General features: G+C 45.0%; 1 protein-coding gene across 2 annotated transcripts in view; it reads left to right on the top strand.

Moving 5' to 3' along the window:
- ADGB (androglobin) overlaps positions 1-26,751 on the top strand; it is a 1,188,702-nt gene that overhangs the window by 1,086,689 nt on the left and 75,262 nt on the right. For both annotated transcript variants that reach the window (XM_085611585.1, XM_085611586.1), the window contains exon 33: positions 6,287-6,386. In XM_085611585.1, the coding sequence (XP_085467711.1) occupies positions 6,287-6,386 (100 nt within the window). The remainder of the gene's footprint in view (positions 1-6,286; positions 6,387-26,751) is intronic.

Below are 26,751 nucleotides of genomic sequence, written 5' to 3'. Positions count from 1 at the left end.
CTGTGCGAACTACTTAAAATAAAGTATGCAGCATAATCTCACTTTTATTCAGGAAGAAGAGGACGTTTGTGACTGTGACTCCGGGCTCACTTGGCAGAAACACCCCCTGACCCTCCACCCCCTATCGCAAAATGTAATGCCCGTGAAAAGGGTAGGTGAACACAGTGTTATATAGAACATAGTCCTGAGAGCACGATTGAAAATGAAAACTAGATGTAGTGTATGGTATAAACTATGCACCAAAAAGTGTGATATAAGATGAACCGGGCGTGAAATATAATATGCAATACATTGTGCGCAATGACAGATTCATTGGAGAGCGCGAGATAGCACAGGCACTAGCGCGTGCTATGCGATATGCGCCTTGGAGTGTAATATGCACAGGGCAGTGTTGTGTAACCTAACTAGTCTCTAAAGTTGTAATATAAAATATGTGCTGGGGAGTGTAAGGTTGCATATGCACTGTGACAAAGATATGGATCCCAGATTGTAATATGTATGGCATAGCACTGTGCGTTATAACATAGGCATCGAGAAAGGCACGTTAGATGGGGCAATATAACCCGTGCGAAGACAAGTGTGGCATGACATATTCACGGGGTGGTGTTACAGTGCACATGGGCTAGAGAGTGTCATAGCATATGCATTAGCTAGTGGAATACAACACAGAGGTGTGTGGCACACGGCAGGCAATGGTGGGTGTAACACAGCATTGGGCTCTGTCAGGAGCGCGCTGTGACTCTCACGTGATGTTCGTCCCCTTTCCAGAGAGTAAAATAAAAAGTATTACACATCCGGCAGTGGATGTGTGTTTTATTAACCGTGAGGGGGGTTTCTTGCATAGTTTTGGTCGAATTTTTGTCGAATCCCCTTTGAATGGCTTGGTGTGCATGTGTATTAAATGTGCCCGTCAATAGCTACCCATGTTTGTATAAATAAACGACAAGGGTGTCTACCGGGATTAGGCACGGTAGGGCATCAGACATGTCAGAGCTTCACTAGTGGTGTAAATACATTCCACGTGGATTCATTGCATGCATAGTCGCCTTTTAATGAATATCACGCAAATCGTCATGGTGATAGGTACGTACGGTTTGTCCAGCATGTCCTAGGTGTGTCTATAAATATATATTTTTTAAAAATAATAAAAAACAGTGGCCAGCCCTGGGGATTGGGGTCAAAAAAATATAATTAGGAGACTGGCCCTGGGGGATGGGGTCATCAGGGCCAATAAATTAGAATAAGAAGGGGAACAGCCCCCCTTCCTAAAAAACTAAAATAAATAAAAGACTGGCATCGTGCCGGAGGCCATGCCCCCTCCGTGCAGCACTCTGCAAACGCGCCCCCAACAGGTATCTCCAGTATGCGCCAGGGAGCTGCGCTGCAGCCAGGTGTTCTGAGGCCAAGCCCCTTTTTACACCTCTCTGCAACGCAGCTCTGTGGCGCTTACTGGAGGTACCTAGTGGTCTAGTTTGACCCTAGGGACCCTTAGGATTCAAGGGGACTTAATCTCTCAACTTAGAACAGCCACAGGGCGCGTTTACACAGTGGTGAAGGGAGGGGACGGGGCCTGAGGTGACGTGTGCAAACACGCACTATGGCACGTTTTAAATTGGGGATATAATTTCCCTTCAATACTGAGGGCCTCTGGGGGCTAACTAGCCCACCAAGTGCTTCCAGTAAGCGCCACTGAGCTGCATTGCAGAGAGGTGGTCCAGGCCGTGCCACTTTTTACACCTCTCTGCAACGCAGCTCTGTGGCACTTACTGGAGGTACCTAGTGGGCTAGTTGGACCCTAGGGACCCTCAGGATTCAAATGAACTTAATCTCCCAACTAAAAATGGACACAGGGCGTGTTTACACAGTGGTGAAGGGAGGGGACGGGGCCTGAGTTAACGTGTGCAAAAACGCCCTGTGGCCAGTTTTAAGAGGTAGTTTTAATCCCCATGCCCTCTTATATACTAGGGGCTTACAGAGGAGGTCATGCTAATCACAGGGGGACCCCAACGCATAATGTTCCCTAGTGTATGTAGGTGTTTTCACTGTATTCTAAATGTCTTTTAACATAGCACTGGCTCTAGGACTGGTTAGTCAGGCTCAGTTACCACCAGTATCCGTCTGAAAAAGTTGAGGGTACAGGATGATTTTGCAACAAGGCTTCTTTCTGCTCTTCTTTTTGTTCTTTCTGCACGTTATCCTTCTTCCTGCACTTATCTTCGTATTTGAGGACTTCTGTTGCTTCTTTCTGCACTTCTTTTGTTTCTTTCTGTGCATTTTTTCTTCTTTCTTCACATGTCCTATCTCTGTAGGCATAGTTAGAAATTAGCATTTAAAAAACCTTTGAAATTCACAGAAAAAACCATAGGTTTCAGGCACGTTATAGTTAGGAATTAGCATTTAAAAAACCTCAGAAATTCACTGAAAAAACCATAGGTTTCAGGGGTGTTATAGTTAGCTGGACTTTTCACTTGTACAAAACCATTGAAATTCCCCCGTTATAGTTAGTTCAGCTAACTATAACTCGGGCGCCCGCAATGCACTGCTGATGACGTCAAATATTACATCACTCATGACATGGTCAGTGACATCACTCATGACATCACTGATGACATCTCAAATGACATCACTGATGACATCACTGATGACATCATCCTTGTGATAGAGTGGCAGACCTCCTCTCACCCTAATATAACCTTTGATACACACATTCAAAAATAGAGACTAAAATTTTCAAAACAATGGACATACCAATACCAGTTACAACAACCTCTTCAGTAATTCTAAGATCCACATACACATCCACTCATTCACCAACAGTCCTATACAGTCACTCATACATGTACTCACTCATCATATGTACTCATACACCTATACATCCTGTTACACAATGCCACTCATCCATAGAGTTACTCACACACATAGTCACTCATGCTAATAAAGAATCAAACATACATTTACTTGCATATACAGTTATACACACACCACCATACTTACTTCTACGGAAACTTACACATACTTAGTCTTTTAAACAATCACTTATAGAAACACATACTTATTCATACAGGAACTCTTTCAATCTCTCACTCTCACATATACTCACATATATACACCAATAGTCACATATACTAGTTTAAAACATATGTAGTTACTCATAAAGACACTATTGAGACAGTCATTCACTCACTAACACACCCATACACACACTCATCCACCCATACAGTCCTGCACACATGCTGTGTTCAACACATACAAACAGTGAGTCACTCATTCATGCACCTATGCACTACGTAATACTCCCCACCGAACCATGCAGACACTCAGACTGATACTCAAAAAACCAACTAATAACCTATATAGACACCCATGTAGCTACTCACCAACCCATGCAGCCACTTATACACAAAGTGAGAGACTGATACAGATATTTACATATTTAAACATTACTCACTAAGCCATGTATTCACTATGATACACTTAATCAGTCAGTTACACAATCAATTTTTCAAAAACAAATCATCCATTTAGACACTTATATACCCATTTATTCTTCCATCGACCTTGAGATATACATCTATAAAACATATTTAATTTTCAGAAAAACACACATTCACTGGATGATGTCATCAGTGATGTCATCAGTGATGTCATTTCAGATGTCATCAGTGATGTCATGAGTGATGTCACTGACCATGTCATGAGTGATGTAATATTTGACGTCATCAGCAGTGCATTGCGGGCGCCCGAGTTATAGTTAGCTGAACTAACTATAACGGGGGAATTTCAATGGTTTTGTACAAGTGAAAAGTCCAGCTAACTATAACACCCCTGAAACCTATGGTTTTTTCAGTGAATATATATATATATATATATATATATATATATATATATATATATATCTGCAACCGCTTCATTTGTTAAAAAAAACGGAACCGGCACTCAGTAGGTTAGTTTATCTGGCTTTATTGTTTTGAGTGAAAAACATCCAAGCGTTCCGGCGTTTCTTCCCGGCTTTGTTCACGATGCCGAGCTAAACATAAAGTTTTGTTTAAGTACACACATTTCTCAATACAAACATGGTCATAAAAAGAGAACAATATTGTACCACAGTTCACATAGTAAAAACACGGTGGCCATCTTGGAATATATAGTGGCATTAGTTAATGATACCTTTCAATGTACTCAAAGCTCATTATAACTTAAATAGGAAAGTTCCTTGTACATAAAAGTAAAGGTTTATTTTACTTTCAACACCACATTATAATCTATATATATTCCTCCTATGTAATGGACAATTCCATTATTCAATAATTATTCTAAAGTGCAAAAAGTGCATACTTTATTACATAGCTGCCAACTCTTTTCTTACTGTCTTTTATAGATCTTTCTTTTCTTGCTGTGATTTTATACATCAATATTACATTTTTGTTTTCTTAAAGTGCTAGTGCTCATTAGTGCTTATAAGGTGCTCTCACTAATCTTGTAAAGTGCATGACTGTTTTCACTACCTATATTCTAAGTAAAACAAAGTACCTCTCACTATACCACTGGGATCTTTGTATATATTTATGTATTGAAAATAGTTTACAAAACATCATGTTAAAGTGCTTTAGTGTTAAAAATCTAAATCTAAAGTGCAAGTGCTCTTTTCGTCCTCTAACAACCCACAAACCAGTTTATTGTTTTAATTTCCATTGTTTGACTCCTTCTGATGAATGTGCAGGTTGAGATATAACATTTGTTGTTTAATACAGGCATGTAAACAATTTTCTCATCCACATTAAAACCATTGGGTTCCTTACCATCTTGTTCTAGGATGTAGAATGTTTCCAACTTCCTCGTTTCCCTTTCTCTATCTCCTCCTCTTCTCTTTTTTGGCATTTGCGCTATGCAACTGTATGTCATTACCGTTGAGCCATTTTGGTGTTCCTTTTCAAAATGCCTTGCTATCGGATAGCTTCATTCTTTATTGTTGATGGCCCTTCTATGCTGCAATATTCTTTTGTTGACTGCAAGTGTAGTGCTCCCCACATATACTTTCATACAGGGGTTTTTAAAAAAATGCCTTACATTTGGAACACTTTTTGAAACCTTCTTTCTGTCTAAGCCATGTTTGTTGAGAAACCTCTCCCAAATAATCACTTTTAACTAGGTAATCTCGTAATGACTTCGATTTCCTATATGTTATCTCCGGGTTCTTTTTTATTTCCTGTCCCACTACTGGACCTTGTATGATAAAGTGCCAGTGCTTTTTATTATTGATATTGTATGTTGTCATAAACCTGTGTTTACAGTTTTTTCCTTTATTTTTATTTTTCAATGTTGTTTTTGAGGGTTGAAACAGTACTTCTTCTCTATTTAAATTCCTATCTTTCTGTGATGCTGTTTCTAAGGTAGAGATAGGATAACTCCTTTGGATAAAGTGATATTTCATTTCTTCCTCAACCTTATCATATTCTTGTAGAGTGCTACAAGCTCTTTTTGCTCTGTAAAATTCCCCAAAAGGGATACTTTTTATGAGGAGTGTTGGGTGAGAGGTCCCAGCGAGTAAAATAGTGTTCCACGCTGTTGGTTTCCTAAATACTGTACTCTCCAACGTGTCCCCATGCACACAAACTTTAATATCCAAAAATTCAATTGACTGTTTACTTCTATGCCCCACAAAGTTTACATTTAGGTCATTGGTATTTAATTCGCAAATAAATTGATCTACTTCGGTGCCCCGCCACAGCATGAAGACGTCATCAATGATCCTTGACCACATCAAAATCTTTTCACACCAATGTTCCAGTTTCGGGCCCCCGAGCACCTGCTCCTCCCACCAGCCAAGATGTAAAATAGCATAACTGAGGGCGGAGCAGGTGCCCATTGCTGCTCCCCGTTCTTGCTTGAACATTTCATTTCCAAACAAAAAGATATTTCTGGTTAGGCATCACTCCATCATTTCCAATATCATTTAATTGTGGGTCACAAATCTGATAAGTTTCATTCTCAAGAAATGTTCTGTTGCTTTCATACACACACACACATATATATATATTCCCTAAAGATATACCGTATATTGAAATTACTCCTACACTAATTCATAATTGAGTCTGCACTCAGTACAGAAATGTGTACCACAACTGTACAAAATGCCCAGTGTGGTTGAACCTCATCTGTGCTGAGATTAAATTTACCTTCATGTTCCTTATTTAACCACCATTAAGTAAATATTTCAACAAAAGCAGGAACGACAAACAGACTTATCAAGTACTCTAAAGTAAAAAAAAGTATGGTTTTTTCACAGTTGTGCCTTCTGTTATACCTGGAGAGCAACCAATAACAGCACCGGCCCCTGCAGCACAACCTAAAACATGGGCACCCCTGGATCTTACACCATACTTTAGGTAAGTTGTTATCTTTCCAATGTATATCTGGATATTTAAAGAGGTTTTCTCTTAGAGTACTGCCACCGTAACCAGCCTCAGTTATTGTCAATTATCCGACTATTGTCTGACGAAAATACCATTTGCACCTCTGTTGTTCTTTTAACAAGAAAGTTGTTTGTATGCTAGACTCTTAAAATCCTGGCTAAGACAATTTTCTATATCAAATGTATATTCTAGTCATTGTTTTGCTACAACAAAATATGATTTTTTATTTGTTTGGTATTTCTGTTTTGTTTTTCCTGTGGGTATGTCCTAGTGTACATTGATAGGTGGTTGTAAGTTATGCATTGTGTGTTCCATAGTACCATAATTTGACATATTGTGTGTAAGTCCTTGTCTCTAAAGAGACTCGTTCAGATAGGGGGACCACTTTAAGTGGTTGGTAGAGGTAGGTAAAGTGCATTTCGCAATGTATGCAGATACTTTCGTCCTGATCGGATAAAGGTTTACGTTGTTTACGTTCATTTATTTTAAAACAATGTGAAAACTACTTCTGGGCTGCATTACACATGCGGCGCATTTTCCTTCATTGCGCCGGGTGAACCTTTAAAAATGCGCACCAGACGCAATGAAGGAAAATGCACTGTATTATGGGAAGTGCACTACCCTCAGGGCAGCCGCGAACGCGTACTGCCCTGAGAGTAGCGCATTCACGTGAAATACGGAGCAGCTGCTTTGAAGCATCTCTGTGTTTCGCTGTGCAGGAGCCAACCCGCCTTCACTGTTAAAAGATAATAGAGATCCCCTTGTAGATGGGTGCAGTCTGTGACTGCACCCGCCTGCAAGGAGATGCCTGGGGGGGCCATAGGACCCCTTTTCCCCCCTCCAGAGAGCTGCTCTCAGGGGGCTTACTGACAGTGCCCCACCTTTTAGGTGACGCACTATTAGTGCTCCTCCTGAGGGATTCTTTGCTCTGTGTCGGTAATACGGCGCAGGGGCAAATGGATTCCCTCATTTGCATGGGGGCATGACCCCATGCAAATGAGGAATCGCCCCCTTGAAGATAGCGCTAGCGCTTTGGTGCCCCAGCGCTATTGGTATTCCAGAAGGGGCCACACAAGCGTCTGCGGCCCCTTCTGTAATACCAAAGTGTCCCGGGTGTGCGCAAAGCGCACGCAAACCTCTGTTGCGCCCCTGGGGCGCTTTATTTTATACAGTCCCTGTTTGGCAAAAACATTCCTCCCCATAGCACAGAGGGTTTAGAATTGATAAGAATTATGCTCCATCCAAGACCTCAGATAGCATCCCCCACCAGCTGTAGAGAAATATCACCTACTTTATTTCTGATATCTTCAGCTTCACAGACCTCACTCCTTACCCTTTGTATTTGAAACACCTTTTTTATATTTTACATCCTTTCTTGCTTAATCTCAAGTTGCTTTGATCAAAAATATACACATCTTTGGGAATTTTAACTCTGATGGAGATTAAGTTCCTCTGGAGATCCTTTTGGTAGTTCTCACAGATACATTTTAGAGTGCATTAAGTATCACTCCTGTAATACTCCCTTACTTACTCTTATATACCTTTGTAATTTGGGACAAAATCACCTACAATGGGATTAAAATGGGAATATTCAGTGAATATAATTAGTGCAAATAAAAAGGAATGTGCCCTCTTGGCACTTTTGCTAGTAGGATATTGGACTTTTGGGTTCTGATTTACAAAGGCATGTAAAAGTATGTAAAAGAGGTCTCTTGTAGTAATTACTCCCCATACTTTTGTGAATCAGTATCATTATCTTGAAAATATCTATATCATAGGATAGGACACCAGAACCTTTTCAACATCCAATCTCAGTGATATCCACACCACAGGACTGGACCCCAAAACCTTTTCAACATGCATTCTCAGCAATGTGCTTGATAAATTAGAATGCTTTCACATTTTCTTACTATACATTAAACTCTTTACTTCAAAAATTGAAGATATCATTCACTGCAGACATCTTATATTTTTCAAATGAATACTATTCTTTTCGTGGTGACAAGACTAATCATTTTCATTTATTATATAAAGTGCTTAATTTCAGACATCCGGTTAGCCAGCACTTGTTCACCTCTGGACATAGTTAACACAACTAAGGGCCATGCCAACCCTCTGAAGGTCCATAGATGACCACCGTGCATTTGAGAACTACCCACCAGATAATTTCAGAAAGAACCGTAATGCATTGATTACTCTTGATATATGTTATGGACGCAATCTCTTACCTGGAAATGCATCATTAAGCAAAAACTAAGCCTTAAAAAAAAGCAGGCCATGCGCCTGAGGAGGTGAAACACGTGTTGGCTGTCTGGATGTCTAAATCTATGCAGTCTTGTGAAATACTACTCAAGTGGAAAAGCAGGCCCAACTCCTCTTGAATGCACTTTTTACATCAAACCGAAAGTCAACCGTTATTGACATAATATTTTGTGTAAAGTCCTCCTCAGCCCGGGAGTATACAAATGACCGCACCACACACGGAGCTCTGTAACAGACGTCTTACTCTTCAGCATACAGCACACACACACTGTCTTCTCATTACGTCATAACCGCTAATAACCACACCTTAACACCTCCCAGCCAATTACATAATTCCTTTGTTAAGTCCCGCCAGAACCATGAAGTTCCTTAGAAACGGGGGGCCTTATTTATGAGGCCTTGCGAGAGTTTTGCACTTCCGTTGCGTCACTTTTGCGAATACAGATCCATCAGAAATACTGACGTATCTGTAACTCCTTGCGACATGATGCGTCATACAGTAAATATGACGCATCCATCATGTCGCACGGATGGCGCACTGAGAAGGGACGCATCGCTGCTTTCACGCAGCGATGCATCACTTCTCATAAATTAGGCCCGGGATGCGCCACTTTTGTCCCTTGATGTCTCTTTGGAGCCACGCATCGCTGACTTGATGTGATGGCACCCAAGTGCAAAAGCAGTCCTTCTACTCCCTACCCTTTCATTTCACAGAACGGTTTTAGCTTTTATGGGAGTTGACACCAAGTAAGGAACATATCCAGTGTACATTCTTTCAAACAGAACTAACCTTTCTTAAAGAACATAATATTGTCTTTTAACTGATACTGTGCACATTGTTTAATTTTTTGTGATTCCTCAGCAGCACCTTATGGTAAGGGTAGAGGTGTGTTCTAAACCTCTAAAAAGGAAGCCAGAGTAAAATATGTTGCGTCACTGATCTTCGAGTTAGAACTTGATTTTCAGGCAGTACACCTCGGGCACAGCGGGGTTGCATGTTTCTGTTTCTGACCTGTGCCGTCTAAAAAAATGTAGTAACTTGGAGAAATATCAGATTAGATTAATTGACTTTACACACTCCAGGCACATAAAAACAGGTGCTCTGGCAGCACAGCCCATCATGATACTGCCATGGGTATCACTGTTTATTCAGCATTGTTTTTCAAATGTATGAAAGGAGTCAAGAGACCCTCACAAAGGAGCAGACGCGCTTGCTCTACTACTGGTCAAGTGAGTGATTATTTCTTCTAAGACAGTTATAAAGATAGTCAGTTAAATAGACTGATTTGAAAGTGAGTCTGTGAATACTTTAGGGCGGAATTATGTTTTCTTTTTTTAAAGGAACATTATAATTTGAAAACAGCATAGTAGAGCAGATCTGCTGACAATGCCTGTTACCCAGTGAAGCTCCAGGCTGACATGATCGCCACCAAGAAAACCGTTTTAAGGATTAGGGATTTAGCACTATAACAGTCCAAATGACAAACTCACTGACCTATTACACACTAAGCTGAGGTGCCAGAAAGCAAAACAGCAAAAGACACACAATTGATGGACGGAATGGCGAACAAATCAAAGCCTTCACCCACAGACAAGAGATCTGGGTTAAATCCATCATTCTTTTGCTCACCATGCCACCGCAGTTTAGACCTGGCCATATGCAAATCAGTCTTGACCCTGTGCCTCATGGGAACAGTCCAGCTCGAAATGCCAAGCCAGGTCCTCCCCGGACCGGAAACAAGCATCCTAGGACCGGTTTCAGGGTTTCACCCCTCTTCAGCCAGTATAGCTTGATTCCAGTGGCACAGTGAGCCCAGGAACCACGTCTGGGCGTACCTGGCGCACTTAGGGCGAGAAAGCAAAAGACACTCAATCGATAGATAGAATGCAGAACAAATCAAAACATTCACCCCCAGTCAAGAGATCTGAGTTAAATCCATCATTCTTTTGCTCACCATAACACCCCAGTTTAGACCTGGCCATATGTAAATTAGTCTTGACCCGGTGCCTCATGGGAACAGTCCAGCCCGAACTGCCAAGCCAGGTCGTCCCTGGACCGGAAACAAGCATCTTAGGACCGGTTTCGGGCTTTCAGCCCTCATCAGCCAGAATAGCTTGATTCCAGTGGCACAGTGAGCCCGGGACCCATGTCTGCGCATACCCGGTGCACTTAGGGCGAGAAAGCAAAAGACACACAATTGATGGACGGAATGCTGAACAAATCAAAGCATTCACTCCCAGTCAAGAGATCTGGGATACATCCATCATTCTTTTGCTCACCATGCCACCCCAGTTTAGACCTGGCCATATGCAAATCAGCCTTGACCAGTGCTTAATTTTTAAAATATTAAGTGCAGGTGCTAGCAAAAAAAGTTTTAGGAGGCCACACCCACTCCCCCGCCTCCCCCCTTCCGACTCCACCTATTACCTCCCATGACTGACCAAGTATTACACTTTCCCAACTAGACAAAACAATGTCGAACAGCACAGTGACAGACATCACTGACTCACTCTTTAAGAGCTGGCATTAGCGCAGGTGGTGCCCAGTGCAACAAACCTTTTGGATGCCCCCCTCCAACCTCCTTCTCCACAGATTCCCTTACTACTGCTCTCCATTAGTGCCCCTTAGCTCTCCATAGTTCAGTTCCTCTCTCACAAACATTTAATTTGTTTTTATAGCGCTGCTCATACCAGTGCAGGGTGCCAGAGCACTTTATACCACAGACACATTGTACAGAGACAATGAATCATCCAAGGAAATGTAAAAAAAAAAACAATGAGGATTAAAAGGTGTAGGATCACATCATCTATAGTTAGGTAGGCATTATATTTTAATAGTGGTCTGGAAAAACACAAACTCTGGGTTTAAAATGTACCACAGTAATTGGGGTTGCCTTTACTAATAAGAAATCATTTTTACCCAAACTAAATAATGACAGTTTCTATGCCACAGTGTGGAAAAGGATTGTCATTAATTAATTATAAGCAACCAAAGGATCTCTGTTACAAAGCAGTAACCTACTGAACTATCCACATAAAATACAGTTCTGTGACATGCAAAATACACATTCTTTCCAGCAGGCAGGTTAACCCCTCTGTACTACTGGTGAGTTAAAACTTGCACTACACAAAACTCTAATCCTTCTCCAGCAGGAACATTAATCGCCACGTTATATTTGACTTACCAAGAGGAGTCACTGACAGTGGTGGTTAAATAATATCTGCTGCCTCGCGATGGTGGATGTAGCTGTAGTCTGTGGAGTCCATCACTGCAGACAGCTGCTCTGACTGCCATGATGATGTACTGGAGACAGGAGTCAGTTACCAGTCATAGAGGGCAGGCTGCTGCAGTGAAAGAGATGATGCTGGCTCTCTCTTGACTGGGGGTGAATGCTTTGATTTGTTCTGCATTCCGTCCATCAATTGTGTGTCTTTTGCTTTCTCGCCCTAAGTGCTCCGGGTATGCCCAGATGTGGGTTCCGGGTTCACTAAACCGGTCCTAGGATGATTGTTTCCGGTCCAGGGAGGACCTGGCTTGGCAGTTCGGGCTGGACTGTTCCAATGGGGCACAGGGCCAAGACTGATTTCCATATGGCCAGGTCTAAACTGGGGTGGCATGGTGAGCAAAAGTATGATGGATTTAACCCAGATCTCTTGACTGGGGGTGAATGCTTTGATTTGTTCTGCATTCCGTCCATCAATTGTGTGTCTTTTGCTTTCTCGCCCTAAGTGCACCAGGTATGCCCAGACGTGGGCCCTGGGATCACTGTGCCACTGGAATCAAGCTATCCTGACTGAAGAGGGGTGAAACCCCGAAACCGGCCCTAGCATGCTTGTTTCTGGTCCGGGGAGGACCTGGCTTGGCAGTTTGGGCTGGACTGTTCCCATGAGGCACAGGGTCAAGACTGATTTGCATATGGCCAGGTCTAAACTGGGGTGGCATGGTGAGCAAAAGAATGATAGATTTAACCCAGATCTCTTGACTGGGGGTGAATATTTTGATTTGTTCTGCATTCCGTCCATCAATTGTGTGTCTTTTACAAAGCAAAACAGGGCACCTTTCAAAAACCAAGACTCCATCAAAATCTCGATCTCAGTTAAGAAAGTTTAACAAAATATCCTCATTAAGGCCCTCTTTATGAGTTGGGTAATGCACTGGGCCAAAATTGCAAGGGCTGCATTTAGCAATGCTGGACAGTAATTCCCTCAATGTCCCCACCATCCAATTATGAGTTAATCAAGATTAACTTTACAGATCAGTTTTCTTTCCATTTTTCATGATAAATTGGAGTTCTGTGGCTGGTTACTAGATGGCTACCATGGGGCAGCTGTGTGCTTGAGGATAACTGGCGATCGGTTTTGCTCCCCCTTGATGTCACAGGTATTATGGTGGGGAACTTCTATGCCCCGGGGCCACAGCCTTTTTTCTAAGTATGTGGTTGCTGTTGTTTTGGGTGGGGGCAGAATGTTATAGAGCTGGAGGCTCAAGGGCAGCCAGCATAATGGCCATGGAGAGTGCTATTTTCTTCCTCTATACCGTTTGTAATGGTGGGGTGAACAATGTCAGTCCAGGCATGTGCCTCTGGCCCGGGGCAGTGCTCTCTCCCTCTGACCTTTGCAATGCTGGTCACAGCATTTCTGCTGTGGTGGTGGAGGCAGTTGAGTGGGTGGTCTAGGGGTAGGCTGGGGGTCAACAGGGTTGCTGTCTACCTTGCATCTATTTCTTTGGCCTAAGGCACTTGCTGCTTAGGGGGCACTTAGGGAGGGATTCCAGGGTGAGGGTTAGCAACTTCCACTATGATACTTACAAGGGTCTTTCCAGGGCTGTACTCTGTCTCTTCCATCTGAAAGAGACTATTAGTTATAGATTCCTTACCTTAGAATTACCCCAGGCGTTAGACTGGATCCGGAGAATTTTTTTTCAGCAGTACCCCTGCATGTCGGTAGGTGGCATCGGTTGACTCCGTGTTCGTCGTTGGCGCCGTGATTTCCGGAATGACGTCGCTGTTCCTACTTAGATGCCGCCCCTGATGTCAGTTCTTTCTTTTTCCGCGCAGGCCAGTGCAGATCGGGAGAGAGCGGTACCCTTAGTCATTTTTTGACTAGTGTTTTTTTACTTTCTGTCAGCATCTTTTTCGAGTCGTTCGACACCTGTTGCACACAGGGATGTCGGATCAGTGGTCCGGCTTCAAGCCTTGTGACTCTTGTCACAAGCTGATGTCAGTCACTGATCTACACCTCATGTGCCATTGGTGCCTTGAGTGCGACCATTACCCAGAGTCGTGGTCCGACTGTCAGGCCATGAACCTGAAGTCTCTACGGGAGCGGTCCCGAAAGCTTCTGGTGGCCCGGCGGTCAGCTCCGCACCGCTCGAGGTCCCGGTCGAGAGGGAAGTCGCTGGCCCGGTCGCGGAGTCACCACCATCACTCCTCCGCGAAGTCTTCATCTTCGGGTAAGTTGAAGCACAAGAAGAAGGCGAAGAAGTACCGTCGCTCTTCGCCTTCTCCCCATCCGTCGGCCGATGCAACACGGTATGCGGAAGGTCGTCGTCTTGCGGCTCAACCCGCGGAGCCTACTGGGATGGCTCCGAGCTTCCCTCCCTTCCCGGGAGCTGGAGCGTCCCCTGCCCAGCTTTGTGCCTTTTACAGAGCCCTCCACTCCATCTTTGGGCAGACCAACTTTGCCGGTGCGCCTTCGGGCCCCGCGGACCCGGGACAATAGGCGATCGATGCCGACGGCTCCGGCCTTGGCACCGCAGGGCCCCCAGGGACCCAGGCCTGGATCCGGAACGGTGGCAGTTGACCTCACAACATCTCCTCCGGCACCGATTGATTTGACGACACCTCTGGCCACCTCTGACGCCGGTTGTGTCCCCGGCCGGCATCATCCCCGACCTCCTCCTTGTCTTGGAGCCGGGCCGGCGTCATCCGGCGCCAGTACCGGTGCTGAGCAGTACTTTTGTTCCACTGTTCTCCACTGGCATTCCCTATTGCCCTGAGTAGCAGCCAGAAGAAGGTGAGGAGGAGTGGGTGGGGTCTGTTGACCCTTTGGCAGACCAGCTGGAGTAGCCGGACTGGAGAGAGGAGTTGGGGGAAGCCAGTGGTCAGGATACCTCCCCAGACATTGGCATGCTTTCTCCCCCTACCGTGGCCACCGAGGAGAGAGCCTCCTATGCTGTGGTGTTGCGTAGGGCGGCTGAGGCCTTGGGTCTTGAGCTTCCTATGGTGGCAGTCAGGACAAACCTCCTGACTGAGGTGCTTCAGCTGACAGCGGCCTCTTGAGAGCCCCTGCTGCCGTTCAATGACTCCCTCACAGACTTCTAGGCACTTGGTCCAAGCCTAGCACAGGGGCTCCTGTGGATAGGATGATTGCCCAACGCCACCGCCCGGTCCTGGGCGACCCCATTTTCCTCCCCCGCCACCATACCCCAGGGAGCTTGGTGGTCCAAGCCTCAACAGCTAAAGGTGCGTTCCCTTCTGCTCCCCCAGAGAGGGAATCCAAGGAGCTGGACAACCTTAGTAAGAAGATGTTTTCTTCCACCAGCTTTGGACTGCGATAGGTGAACACTGCATGTCTCTTGGGCCGTTACACCCACTCTGTGTGGGATACGGTTTAGCAGGTGCTGCCGCATTGTCCGGAGGAGGCCCAGGTCACACTCTCCTGTGCAGTTGCAGAGGGGAGAGATGACGCAAAGTTCGCCATCTACTGTGGGCTGGACATCGCTCACCAGCTGGGTAGAACGATTTCTAAGTCAGTATCCCTAAGACGCTATGCCTGGCTGAGATCCACTGGCTTTTCTGGGGATGTCCAATCGACTCTTTTGGACATGCCCTTTGATGGCCGTCATCTGTTTGGCGACAAGCCAGAACATGCGCTTGAGTGCTTTAAGGATTCTAGGGCTATGCCCAGATCCTCGCTGCCACCTCTCATCCTGTGCAGTCTGCCTTTTGCCCCTTTCTTGGCTACGGAAGGGGTGCCCCACCATGTTCCACCCAGGGCCACAGGCCAGCGCAAGCTACCCAGCCTCTGCACAAGACCAAGTGCCTAGAAGGATGTCTGTGAGGGGGTCATTGAACGGCAGCAAGGGCTGTCAGCTGAAGCACCTCAGTCAGGAGGTTTGTCCTGACTGCCACCATAGGGAGCCCACTGCTTTGGGTCCCACATCCAGAGGGCAGGCCAGTCCACCAGTGTCCCCTCTGCTGAAGCCTCTAAGCCTTCCTAGTCTGACATTTCAGGGCCACCAGTTTCCAGTGGGCTGCAGGATCCTCCATCAGCTTCCACACTGGCACAACATCACGTCGGACAGGTGGGTTTTGCAGATAGTCCGAAGGGGCTACTCTCTCCCCATTGAGCTGACCCCTCCGTCCATGCCACCAACACTCCATCGCATGTCGGAGGATCACTTGGCTCTTCTCCGTCAGAAAGTTATGGCTCTCTTGGCCAAGGGAGCTATCGAGCGAGTCCTATCTTGGATCTCAGGGACGTCCACCACTTCCTCCGGACGAAGAAGTTCAAAATGTTGACATTAGCCCAGGGCCTGTCTGCTCTCGACCCTGGAGACTGGATGGTAGCATTAGTCTTGCAGGATGCTTATTTCCACATCCCAGTCCTGCCAGCCCAAAGGCATTACCTACATTCCACGGTAGGCCACAAGCATTTTCAGATTACCGTGCTCCCCTTCGGCATTACCAGCTCCCCTCGGGTGTTCACGAAAGTGATGGCAGTAGTCACAGCTCATCTGTGCAGATCAGGGGTTCCAGTCTTCCGCTGTCTCGACGACTGACTTTGAAGGCAGGCTCGCCCCAAGCTGTCGTCTCCCACCTCCAGACTACAGCGGACCTCCTGCATTTGCTGGGGTTCACTATCAAAGTACCGAATTCACACCTGACTCCCTCTCAGAAGCGCCTTTTCTTCTGAGCAGTTCTGGATACAGGGCAGTTTCGGGCTTATCCTCCTGAGCAGCGAGTCTGGGAAATCCGGGCCTTGATACCGATGTTTCAGCCTCTATCCTGGATTTCGTTAATAATGACTCTGAGGCTGCTGGGCCTCATGGCCTCCTGCATCCTGCTGGTGGATCATGCCAGATGGAATATGCAGGCTCTGCAGTGGGACCTGACGTTCCAGTGGGCGCAGCATCAGGGGAATCTTTCTGATGTCATCTAGATCTCAGAGGGCACTACAAACCAGTTGCAGTGGAGGCTAATGAACCAGGATTGGGTCAAAGGCAGATTCCTCTCCCTTCCCCAACCAAACTTCACGGTGGTGACAGATGCGTCCCTTCTGGGATGGGGCAGCCACATGGGGGAGGCGGAGATCAGAGGCCTCTGGTCTGCGGTGGAGTCCGGGCTTCACATGAACCTTCTGGAGCTCCGGGCGATACGTTTTGCACTGAAAGCAATCCTTCCTTCTGTCAAGGAAAGAGTAGTTCAGGTGTTTTCACGGACAACACCACTGCCATATGGTACTGCTACAAACAGTGCGGGGTGTTGTTGTGGACCCTATGTCAAGAGGCTGTCCACCTCTGGATATGGCTAGAACAGTGGTTCAACACCTGGCAGGTTCCCTAAACGCCAGGGAAGACGCTGGTGCATGCTGGATCACGAATGGCGTCCTCACTCGGAGGTGGTGCAAGGTCTCTTTCAGCAGTGGGGAGAGCCTTGGTTAGATCTGTTCGCCACCGAAGAGAACGCACAATGTCAGCAGTTCTGCACATTGGAATTTCCAAGGCGGCACTTGCTCGGCGACACTTTTCGTCGCAAGTGGAATGGCGGTCTTCTATATGCCTTTCCGCATATGCCACTTCTGCCCAGAGTGCTGAAAAAGATCAAGCACGACTGGGCTCAAGTCATTCAGGTGACTCTAGATTGGGCACAAAGAGTCTGGTATCCAGAGCTCTTGAACATGGCCATCGATCATCCGATCCGACTGCCTCTTCGGGAGGATCTTCTGTTGCAGCAACAGGGGACGGTCCTCCACCTGAACCTGTCCAGCCTCCACCTCCTTACGTGGAGATTGAGCAGCGACTATTGACAGCTTTTGACCTTCCTCCTGAAGTCTGTAATGTCATCTTGGCAGCCAGGCGTCCCCCCACTTAAACGGTATATGCTTGTAGATGGAACAAATTTGTGGCATGGTGCACAGCAAAGGCTGTGGATCCCCTTTCTGCCCCTCTTTCAGAGATTCTCCTATTCATTCTTTCTTTGGCCCAGCAGGGCTCTGCTCTGGGCACCCTTAAAGGCTATCTTTCGGCCATTTCAGCCTTTCTTCACCTACCTGATCAGCCTTCTCTTTTCCAGTCCCCTATTGTAAATAGATTTCTTGAGGGCATTACTCAAATCTTTCCTCCTATTCCTTTCATAATGCCACAGTGGGACTTGAATCTGGTCTTAACTTACCCTATGTGTGCTCCTTTCGAGCCATTACATAATTGTCCTCTCAGACTCTTAACCTTAAAAACTGCTTTTCTGGTGCCATCAGCTCTGCTCGCAGGGTGAGTGAGCTTCAGGCTCTTTCTTCTAAACCTCCTTTCCTTGCTGTTCATCCGGACAAGGTCGTCCTTCGAACTAGACCTTCTTTTCTTCCCAAAGTGGTTATCTCTTTCCACATAGGACAGACCAACCATCACTTTGCCCACTTTCTTCCCGCCACTGCATCCTTCTAAGGAGGAGGGGAGGCTTCACTGTCTCGTTCCAAAACATGCGCTATCATTTTATCTGGATCGCACAAAACACTTCCAGGTGGATGATCAGCTCTTTTTTGGCTATGTCGGTGCCAAGAAAGGTCAGGCAGTGCAAAAATGAACCATCTCACAATGGGTCATTCCTTGCATTAAAATCTATTATCCCTTGACGAAAAAGGAGCCTCTAGTAGGGTTGTGCGCCCATTCCATCAGGGCGACGGCAGCCACTACTGCTTTGGAACATGGAGTCCCCCTCAGTGCCATCTGCCAGGCAGCCATGTGGGCCTCATTGTACACGTTCACTAAACATCACTGCCTGGATAGCCAAGTCCAGAGAGACAGCTTCTTTGGCAGTTCAGTTCTCCAGTACTTTCTGGTGTGAACTTGGTTCGCAGGCACACCTCCGGGGTTGGTATTGCTGGGGTATCTATTCTAAGGTAAGGAATCTATAACTTAGTCTCTTTCCGATGAACAAGTTACTTCTCTTCGGTAATGATATATCTGTAAGAGACACATATTAAAGATTCCTTACCACCCCACCCATCCTCCTCGCTCTGCGAACTGACTTCTAGAGCAAGGGACTCCCTTTCAGGGTCCTAGTTTTGTGCAGCAGTGGTCAATGTCTTGCATGGCTCTGCGCTTCTGGCGTGGAATGTTGTGTAAAGAACTGACATCAGCGCGCAGGGGATGGCGTCTATGTAGATACTGCGACATCATTCCGGCGTCCACGACGCCAACGATAAAGGCAGAGTCGACTGACGCCACCTACTGAAGTGCAGGGGTACTGCTGAAAAAAAGTTCACCAGATCCAGTCTGACACCTGGGGGTAATTCTAAGGTGAGGAATCTAAAACTAATATATGTCTCTTACAGCTATATCGTTACCGAATGTAAGTAACCTGTTCTAAAACCCCTGTCCCCATGCAGCCTCCAGCTAGTTTTTACTAGCTGCACTTGGTGAAAATCTGGCCCAGTATTTCCAGACCAGAGACCTGCTAATTTCATGTCCGGAAACCCTGGGCCTCTCAGAATCAGACAGAGCACTATCTTTCCTAGTGATGCTGCCCTCCTTACTTGTAATCAGGCATTTAGATGAAAAACATCTTAGCACGTGAGAACAGAAGCAATTCTATTTACTTTAATTTAATTTGGTTCATACAGTTTCTGCATGAACCTACTGCTTATACCACCAGTACTGTGGGTAAGCGAAGTGGAATGTCAGATTTTTTTTTTTTTAATGGTGGCAATCTAATCTTGGTCACATAGATAAGCCAGGGCTGTATAGTAGGACTGCCTGTTTTTGTTAATTGGCCTTCTCATATCACCACATTCTCAGACTAAACTGAAGTAACCTTGCGTAAGCCATCATTAATTATGTAACTGTTACACCCTTGAAGTGCTAGAAATTAGCAGGCACTATGCAAATATTTTAGAATTTCACTCGCTATTCCTCATTCCAGAAGATATCGGAAATTACGTATTATTTTTCATTATGTAAAGTTTTGAGTATTGCCACATGCTGTATATTGAACACATCTCAAATTATGTTATAGGAATAACCGAAGAAACACTGATGTTGGCGCCTTATCCTCCCTACTAATCCTTAGTTAAACCTGCTAATTTGTAGAATTTCCTACTTTGTGTTACATTCACTAATAATTTGTTGATCCAGGTTATATCCCCAACATATCTCACTTCTCTAATAATGTTAGATGCTTTTACCAGATATTGGGTGGTAGATTTACTAGACCTTGTTGTTCTGGCAAAATGCAATTGGTAAATTGATGCTATGGTGACTGTGTCTAGTTTAAATTCAGCTATTTTTGCAGGCCTTCTGATACAAAAGTGGCATGTTGGTTTCTCTATTACCATCTGTAAGTTTAACGAGTATAACAATTAGCTGTGTCATCTCAGGCCCCTTAACATTCAATCTGCACAAACTAGTTTTATATTTCCTAGTTGGGAGACAGTCATTGCAATTCTTGTATTTTTTTAGCTTTAAATGTAACAAGTAGTTTTTATATTTGATGTTTTTATATTAATAGTCCAGTTTTTTTTTTTTCAGATTTATATAGCATGAACTCGACCCGAAGGTATAGGAGCGCTTTACATGAGCACCAGTTATGTCACACAAGGACACAATCATTTTTTTGGTAGGCTTGGGGAGATTAAGTGATTTGCCCAGAATCAAAGGATGTGGAGTCGACCCCAAGGCTCGAACCTTGGTTTCCCAGCTCCAAAGTCAGCAGTCTAGCTGTGAGACCACATCCTCTCCCCATTGGAAATCCCCATCCCCATTTTGGTTGCAAAACATAACCTAATTTGAGATTAAAAGAAGGCATAGCCTTGTCAGAATTGCATGGTTTCTTCTCTTGTTTCAAACCTATTTACATTGCAATGTGGCCTTTGTAGTTTAATAGAATCACTATTTATAAAATTACACTGTGTGAGAATCTAAAAGGCCCGAAAACGTTTTGTGATAAATTCCATTTTTAAGTATGCCTAAAAATGAGCGGAAAATGAGAAAAAGATAGCACATATAGTATCAAATCCTCGTTCTGGGAGATAATAACAACTTAAAAATACACCCAAAAACTTTCAACCATTCATAAAAAGAGGGAATTTGAAAACAGTGTAGTTAAAAACATTTAAAAACAAGCATTGGGATAGCCAATAGGTCTCGCCTTTGGGACCTTATAAGTGTTTAGCCATGCAACAGTTGATGTTGTTGCACCAAGGATATTGTACTGCATAACTAAATACTTATAAGGTCCCAAAAGCGAGACCTATTGGGTATGCCAATGCTTGTTTTCCTTTGTTTTGGCCATGCTGCACAGCATTTCCAAAAGGCATCATCAAAGGCATAGGCCACAAAGGAGAGATCTATTGGCTTTACCAAAGCTTTTTTGGGGGGATTTTCAGTTCCATAGTCAAAAATATGTTTCACTGGAAGATGGCATTAAATTTGCCTAAATCTGAGCGGTGCAAGATAAACAATTTCGGCACATATGTTGATTAGGCCCTTGCATGGCTACACAAAAGGATTATCAGGGTTGCCGCTCCAGGTTCACGATGTGCTTGGTCCAGATTTTGCAGACGCTAACAGTGGATATAATGGCGAACTCATTAGGGAAGCAAAATTACACATTACAAATTGGGGTGCAAACGTAGATAGATAGCACCAATACATGTGCTGAAGATCGTTATTTCAACTGGGCTGAATGCGCTATTCCTAAATGTAGAATCAGAAAAATTGGACGGTATTCGAGAAATAATTTACCGCACAGGCAGGGTGTCATGTTGACACTAATCACGCAATTGGTAACTACAATGAATTAAGCACCCACAATACAGTACAAGATTTAAAATCAGGCTATGACCCTACACTCAAAGGGAAAAATATTTGAACAGGAAACTGCATGCAACGTTTGCTGCAGAAACCCAAGCAGAGAAATGAATACTGGTCAGACGAGAACCACAGGACAAGTACAGTGTTTCAAGGCAAGCTCACCACAAACCCAACGTTTGAGCAATGTGATAATTATATCAATGGAATTAAGTGAGTCAAAACCAGCAAACGTACGTTTGCCCAGCACCATTTTAACCACTGACCACTAGTAACTAAAAGACTTTTGCTAAACAAGCTTTCTTCGGAAACCGCAGATGTAGTAACGAACAGAATGGACCTGATAAATGGTTTAGTGGAAAAAGATGGGTAATTTGCTTCAGCAGTTGGTGGGCAGGAAAGCGTTAAAATGTAACCGTCTGAGCTGCATTTGTAATACAAAACCCCCATTAAAAAAAAACTCAGAAGGAATGCAAGCTGGAGATAAGAAGTTATTATCAAATGGTTCGTAGCCGCACTGCTAGACCCACAGGCAGCAATCAGGTGGAAGATGGAGTCACAACACGGCACCGGCCTTCCAGTAGGCTATGCACAAATAAAGACATCAGTGCCAGGATAGAAGGCAGCAAAGACACGCGGTGGGCAAAGTCGAAACCAAAGAAAACAAGTAATGGACGCCTCAGCAGTAACAAAACATCAGCGCGCGCCTCGCAATGAAAGTAAAAAGCAGCAGGTGGAGGGGATAGAGGAAGGAGCCTGGGCCTGTTTCCCTTGCGGGAGCGAGCGAGTTAATTACAAACATATGGTTTGAAAGCTCACTCCTGCAAGGGAATCACCAAACATGCACGCGTTGCCATTCAAAGCGATGCAACGCGTGCACGTTTTTGCCCGCAAAGCTGTGCCGATTACTAAAGGTATTTTTCCTAAGCAGCGCATGCGCGCTGCGTAGGCAAAACCTAAAAACAGAAGTAATGAAAATATATAGTTTTGGGTCACACTACTCTTCTCTGTTGATACTGGGGTGCTAAATAACGGGTAAAACAGAGGGGGCAAATAGCAGTGTTAAAATTGGGAGGTAGTTCAAGGAAGTGGGAGAGACTGGTATAGAGTGCGGCAGGGGAGAGAGGGAGGGAAAAAATAACTTGGGAAAGAGGTCTTTAGTTTAATAAGAGAGATGGGGTAAAAGAGAAAGGCAGAGCAAACATAGAAAGATAACCAACAGTGAGTAGTTGGGCAGCACATGATTGGCAACTGTTTTTTAAAAAAAAGTTCTTCAACTTCAGCAATTGATAAGCGAATGATTTTATTTTTAAATTAAAAGGCTTTAAAAAGTTTCCCTGCATGGCAGCAGGAAATTCCTAGCTGTCATGCACACTTGGGAACTGCCACTGCATACTGTTATTGATAGCACTGCTCCTCTTCTGCCGCTTCATTCCTTGAACCCCCAGGCTGGGACTTCTTGGAGTCCCAGGATGGTACTTTCTGAAAAAGATCTATAGCTGAGATTCCTCACCTTGTAAATATTGCCCAGGCATTTGACTTGATCTGGAAACATTTCCAGCAGTACCTCTTTACGCCCATAAGATATTGGGTTACTGGTTGACTGGGGTGGGAGCCCTGGTCAAGCAGAAACCGCAATTCTTCTCCGGATAATGCGAAGCAAACCCTCAAATTAACCTTTGCTAGCCCCCTGGTAGCTTGGCACAGAGCAGCCAGGCTTAATTTAGAGGCAATGTGTAAAGTATTGGCAACGGCGGCTAGAACAGGTTAGCGTGGTGGGGGGGGGGGGGCAGGGCAGGGCAGGGGGGGAAGCCGACAGACGACGGAATAGGTGGTTTTTATTTATTTAAATATACCTATTCCAGTGTCTGTCAACTTCCCCTCGCTCCCACCCCACCCCGCCTCACGGCCCTACCACGTTTACCTGTGCCAGCTGCCGCTGAGTATTAGTGCAACATTTCAAACAGTAACACAGTTAAAACACACCACAAATGGAGCCCACAACAGAGTTAGAACAATGGAGTAGTTTTTAATAAATAAAACAAGACCGAAATGACAAAAGTCTAATTAGTAGACCTGGAGATACTGAATTTTAAAGTTTTTGGGGAAAAAAACACCAGAATGCGTAAAGCGCCAACTGTGGATATCTGGACGTGCCGGACCGGGACAAAGTCATGAGTTCAGGCCTACCACGATGGAGCGCGGGCCAGATACAGAGACCAAGTTAGGCCCACAGAACAGATTACCTAAAATCCTATGTTGCGGATTATTGTGGGGATCCACATACACTGAAGAGATATGTCGGTTCCAAGATGCGGCGAGGCTGCGGTGCAGGGTGCTGTTGCATCAGTGTCAAAGATCCTGTTGGCGAGACTTGTGATGCGAAGTCCGGCATCGGTGCTGCGGCGCACAGTCAGGGTGATGTGCCTGTTCCCAAGAGCTTCAAGACTTCGAAGCGGAATCTGGCGTGGTCGATGAAACTGCCGTCAACGACAGTTGTGAGGGCCTGCGCCAAGGATGCTTCAGGCAGTGGCGGTTTCGAAGGCGATGCGGGGTGCGGCAGCGATGAAAGTCTTTGCGGCGGGTCCAAGCCACACTGCAGCAGAGATGCGTCAGTTCTGCTGGATCCACAGAGGCTGGCATATAACCTTAAACCCACTTCCAAGGGTCCAGGACTGGGGTGGCACCACTTGGTAGGGTAGACTCACAGATGGCAGAGTCAAGGTGCAGATGCAAGGTTGTTGGAAGCCCGTTATGTTCTTGAGGCTTCAGATCACGGGGCGGATCAACTAGCCCTTGGAGTCACTCTGGGTTCTGGGTTAAAGAGATGCTGGTCTAATACTTCTCACCCAGACAAGAGGGCAGCATGCAGTAGGTCAGCAGAGCAAAGCAGGAGTCCAGCAGAATGCAGGACAGCAAAGTGGCAGTTCTTCAGCAACACAGCAGTTCTTCTTCCTGGCAGAGAATCCACAGGTCCAGAAGTGTACTGAAGAGTAGGTGTCTGAGGTTCAGTGGGCCCGATTCTCAGAACTAACTTAAGACAAAATCCTAAACTTACTACCATTTTGGTATTCACAGAAGGCACTTACTCATTTTGGTATTCACAGAAGGCACTTACTCATTTCAGTATTCACAGAAGTTAGGAGTCCTAACTTTAGGACTCCTAAATGCCTTCTGTGAATACCGAAAGTCTTAAAGTTAGGATTTTTCTCAGTTTAGGAGTAGAAAAGTTAGGACTTCTAACTTTAGGACTCCTAAATGCCTTCTGTGAATACCGAAAGTCTTAAAGTTAGGATTTTTCTCAGTTTAGGAGTAGTAAAGTTAGGATTCCTAACTTTAGGACTCCTAAACTGTGAAAAATCCTAACTTTAAGACTTTCGGTATGAGTAGGACCTTAACTTGGTCCTCACATTTTGATGTGCTCTCAATTTTAGCTGCTTCTCAGCTGCTCAATGTGGGTTCCGACTCTCAAGACAGTGTTTCTCGTTTCCATAAGATCGGCGTGGCGAGTAGTGAATGCCAGGCTCTCTATGCCTTTAGATCGAACACCACGGTCTTCCCAGATAAACTGGTTCTGCAGATGCTAGCAGCCTTCTTGCCACAATTTGTGAAGCCATTCCACATCAGTCAAACTATCACTCTGGTGTTGTTCTATGCTTCCCGTCACACCCTAAGGAGGAGGAGAGACTCCATTAGTTGGACCCCAAAAGATGGCTGAGCTTTTACATCCTTCTTACTAAAGCACACCGGTTGGACAATCAGCTCTTTGTGAGGTTTGCTAGAGCAAAAAAAAGGAAGACTGTGCAGAAGAGGAGTATTTCTCGTTGGATAGTGCTCTGCATCAATATCTGCTTTTTACTAGCCAACAAGCAGCCTCCAGAAGGAGTGTGAGCTTATTTCACTTGCACTGGCACGCTTAGTTCCTGTCCTGAACTTCTGCCAGGCAACTATGGGAGCATCACTCTAAGCATTCATAAAGCGCTGCTGGCTGGACAGCCAACTTTGCTGAACGGGGCATCTGATAGAGATTTCAAGCTCCAGATTTTCTATATCATAATATTCCCCAGGCAACTGACTGGATCCGGAAAATCTTGACCAGTACATTTGCACGCCTGTACATGATGCCAATTGTCTCAGCGTCCCAGCATCAGGGCAGGCCCCTGAATCCAAACCTGAACATGCTCTGCCTTCATGCTTTGAGATTGAGCAGCTGCCGTTGAGAGTTTGCGCTTACTATGATCCTCGAGAAATGTATTTCTAAAAAACAACCACTGTATACCTGTTTTGTGTATTTTTTATGGCTTCCGATCATGTAAATCAAAATGTTCTGTGTGGGAAATTGGCCGGTTGGCACATTCTCACAAACTTGTTACATACCATCCTGTTACTGTACTCGAACAACTGGACACAGGTCGAACTTGGCCTGAATAAAGGCTTGTCAGACAAAATACCAATAAAGAGGGGTCTGAAGTAAGGCTGTGTTCTCCCACCAGTGCTTTTTAATCTTTTTTTAGCTGACCTAAGCTCACACCTAGATGCAGCCAACTCTCATCATTCAAGCTTGGGTCTTTGTCAAGTGTCTTCATTACATTACGCTGACGATGTAGTTCTCATGAATCTCACTGGAATCAGGCTGCAGAGGTTACTAAACAATCTGCATATCTACTGTATTGAAAATGAAATGGCCATTAATCTTACAAAAACTAACATTGTGGTGTTTGGCAGGAGGGTCTCAAGAAGCACATGCTATAAATATCTTGCTGTCTGGTTACAGGACCGCCTTCCCTATTGATTACATCTTAATTCAATAAAGTCAAGGATTGCCTCCTTGATTGTGGCACTTCAATCTCTATGTCATAAATGACAAAGCCAGTCACTCCTGCATCCTTTTTCAATGATAAAGACCACGTTTATCCCAACAATTAGTTTTGCGACAGAAGCCTTCCCCGGAGAGTTCGGGTGTTTTCTTAACTCTGCACAAAGCAAGGTATTTTGCCTTCTCTTTCATCTTCCCCAGAACACATCCCCATCCCAGATTCAGTTGGAATTGGC

Source organism: Triturus cristatus, chromosome 6, assembly GCF_964204655.1.
Source record: "Triturus cristatus chromosome 6, aTriCri1.1, whole genome shotgun sequence".
NCBI classification, from domain to species: Eukaryota; Metazoa; Chordata; class Amphibia; order Caudata; family Salamandridae; genus Triturus; species Triturus cristatus.
Note: the sequence above shows the minus strand (reverse complement) of the source record. Positions and strands in the feature narration are given on the sequence as shown.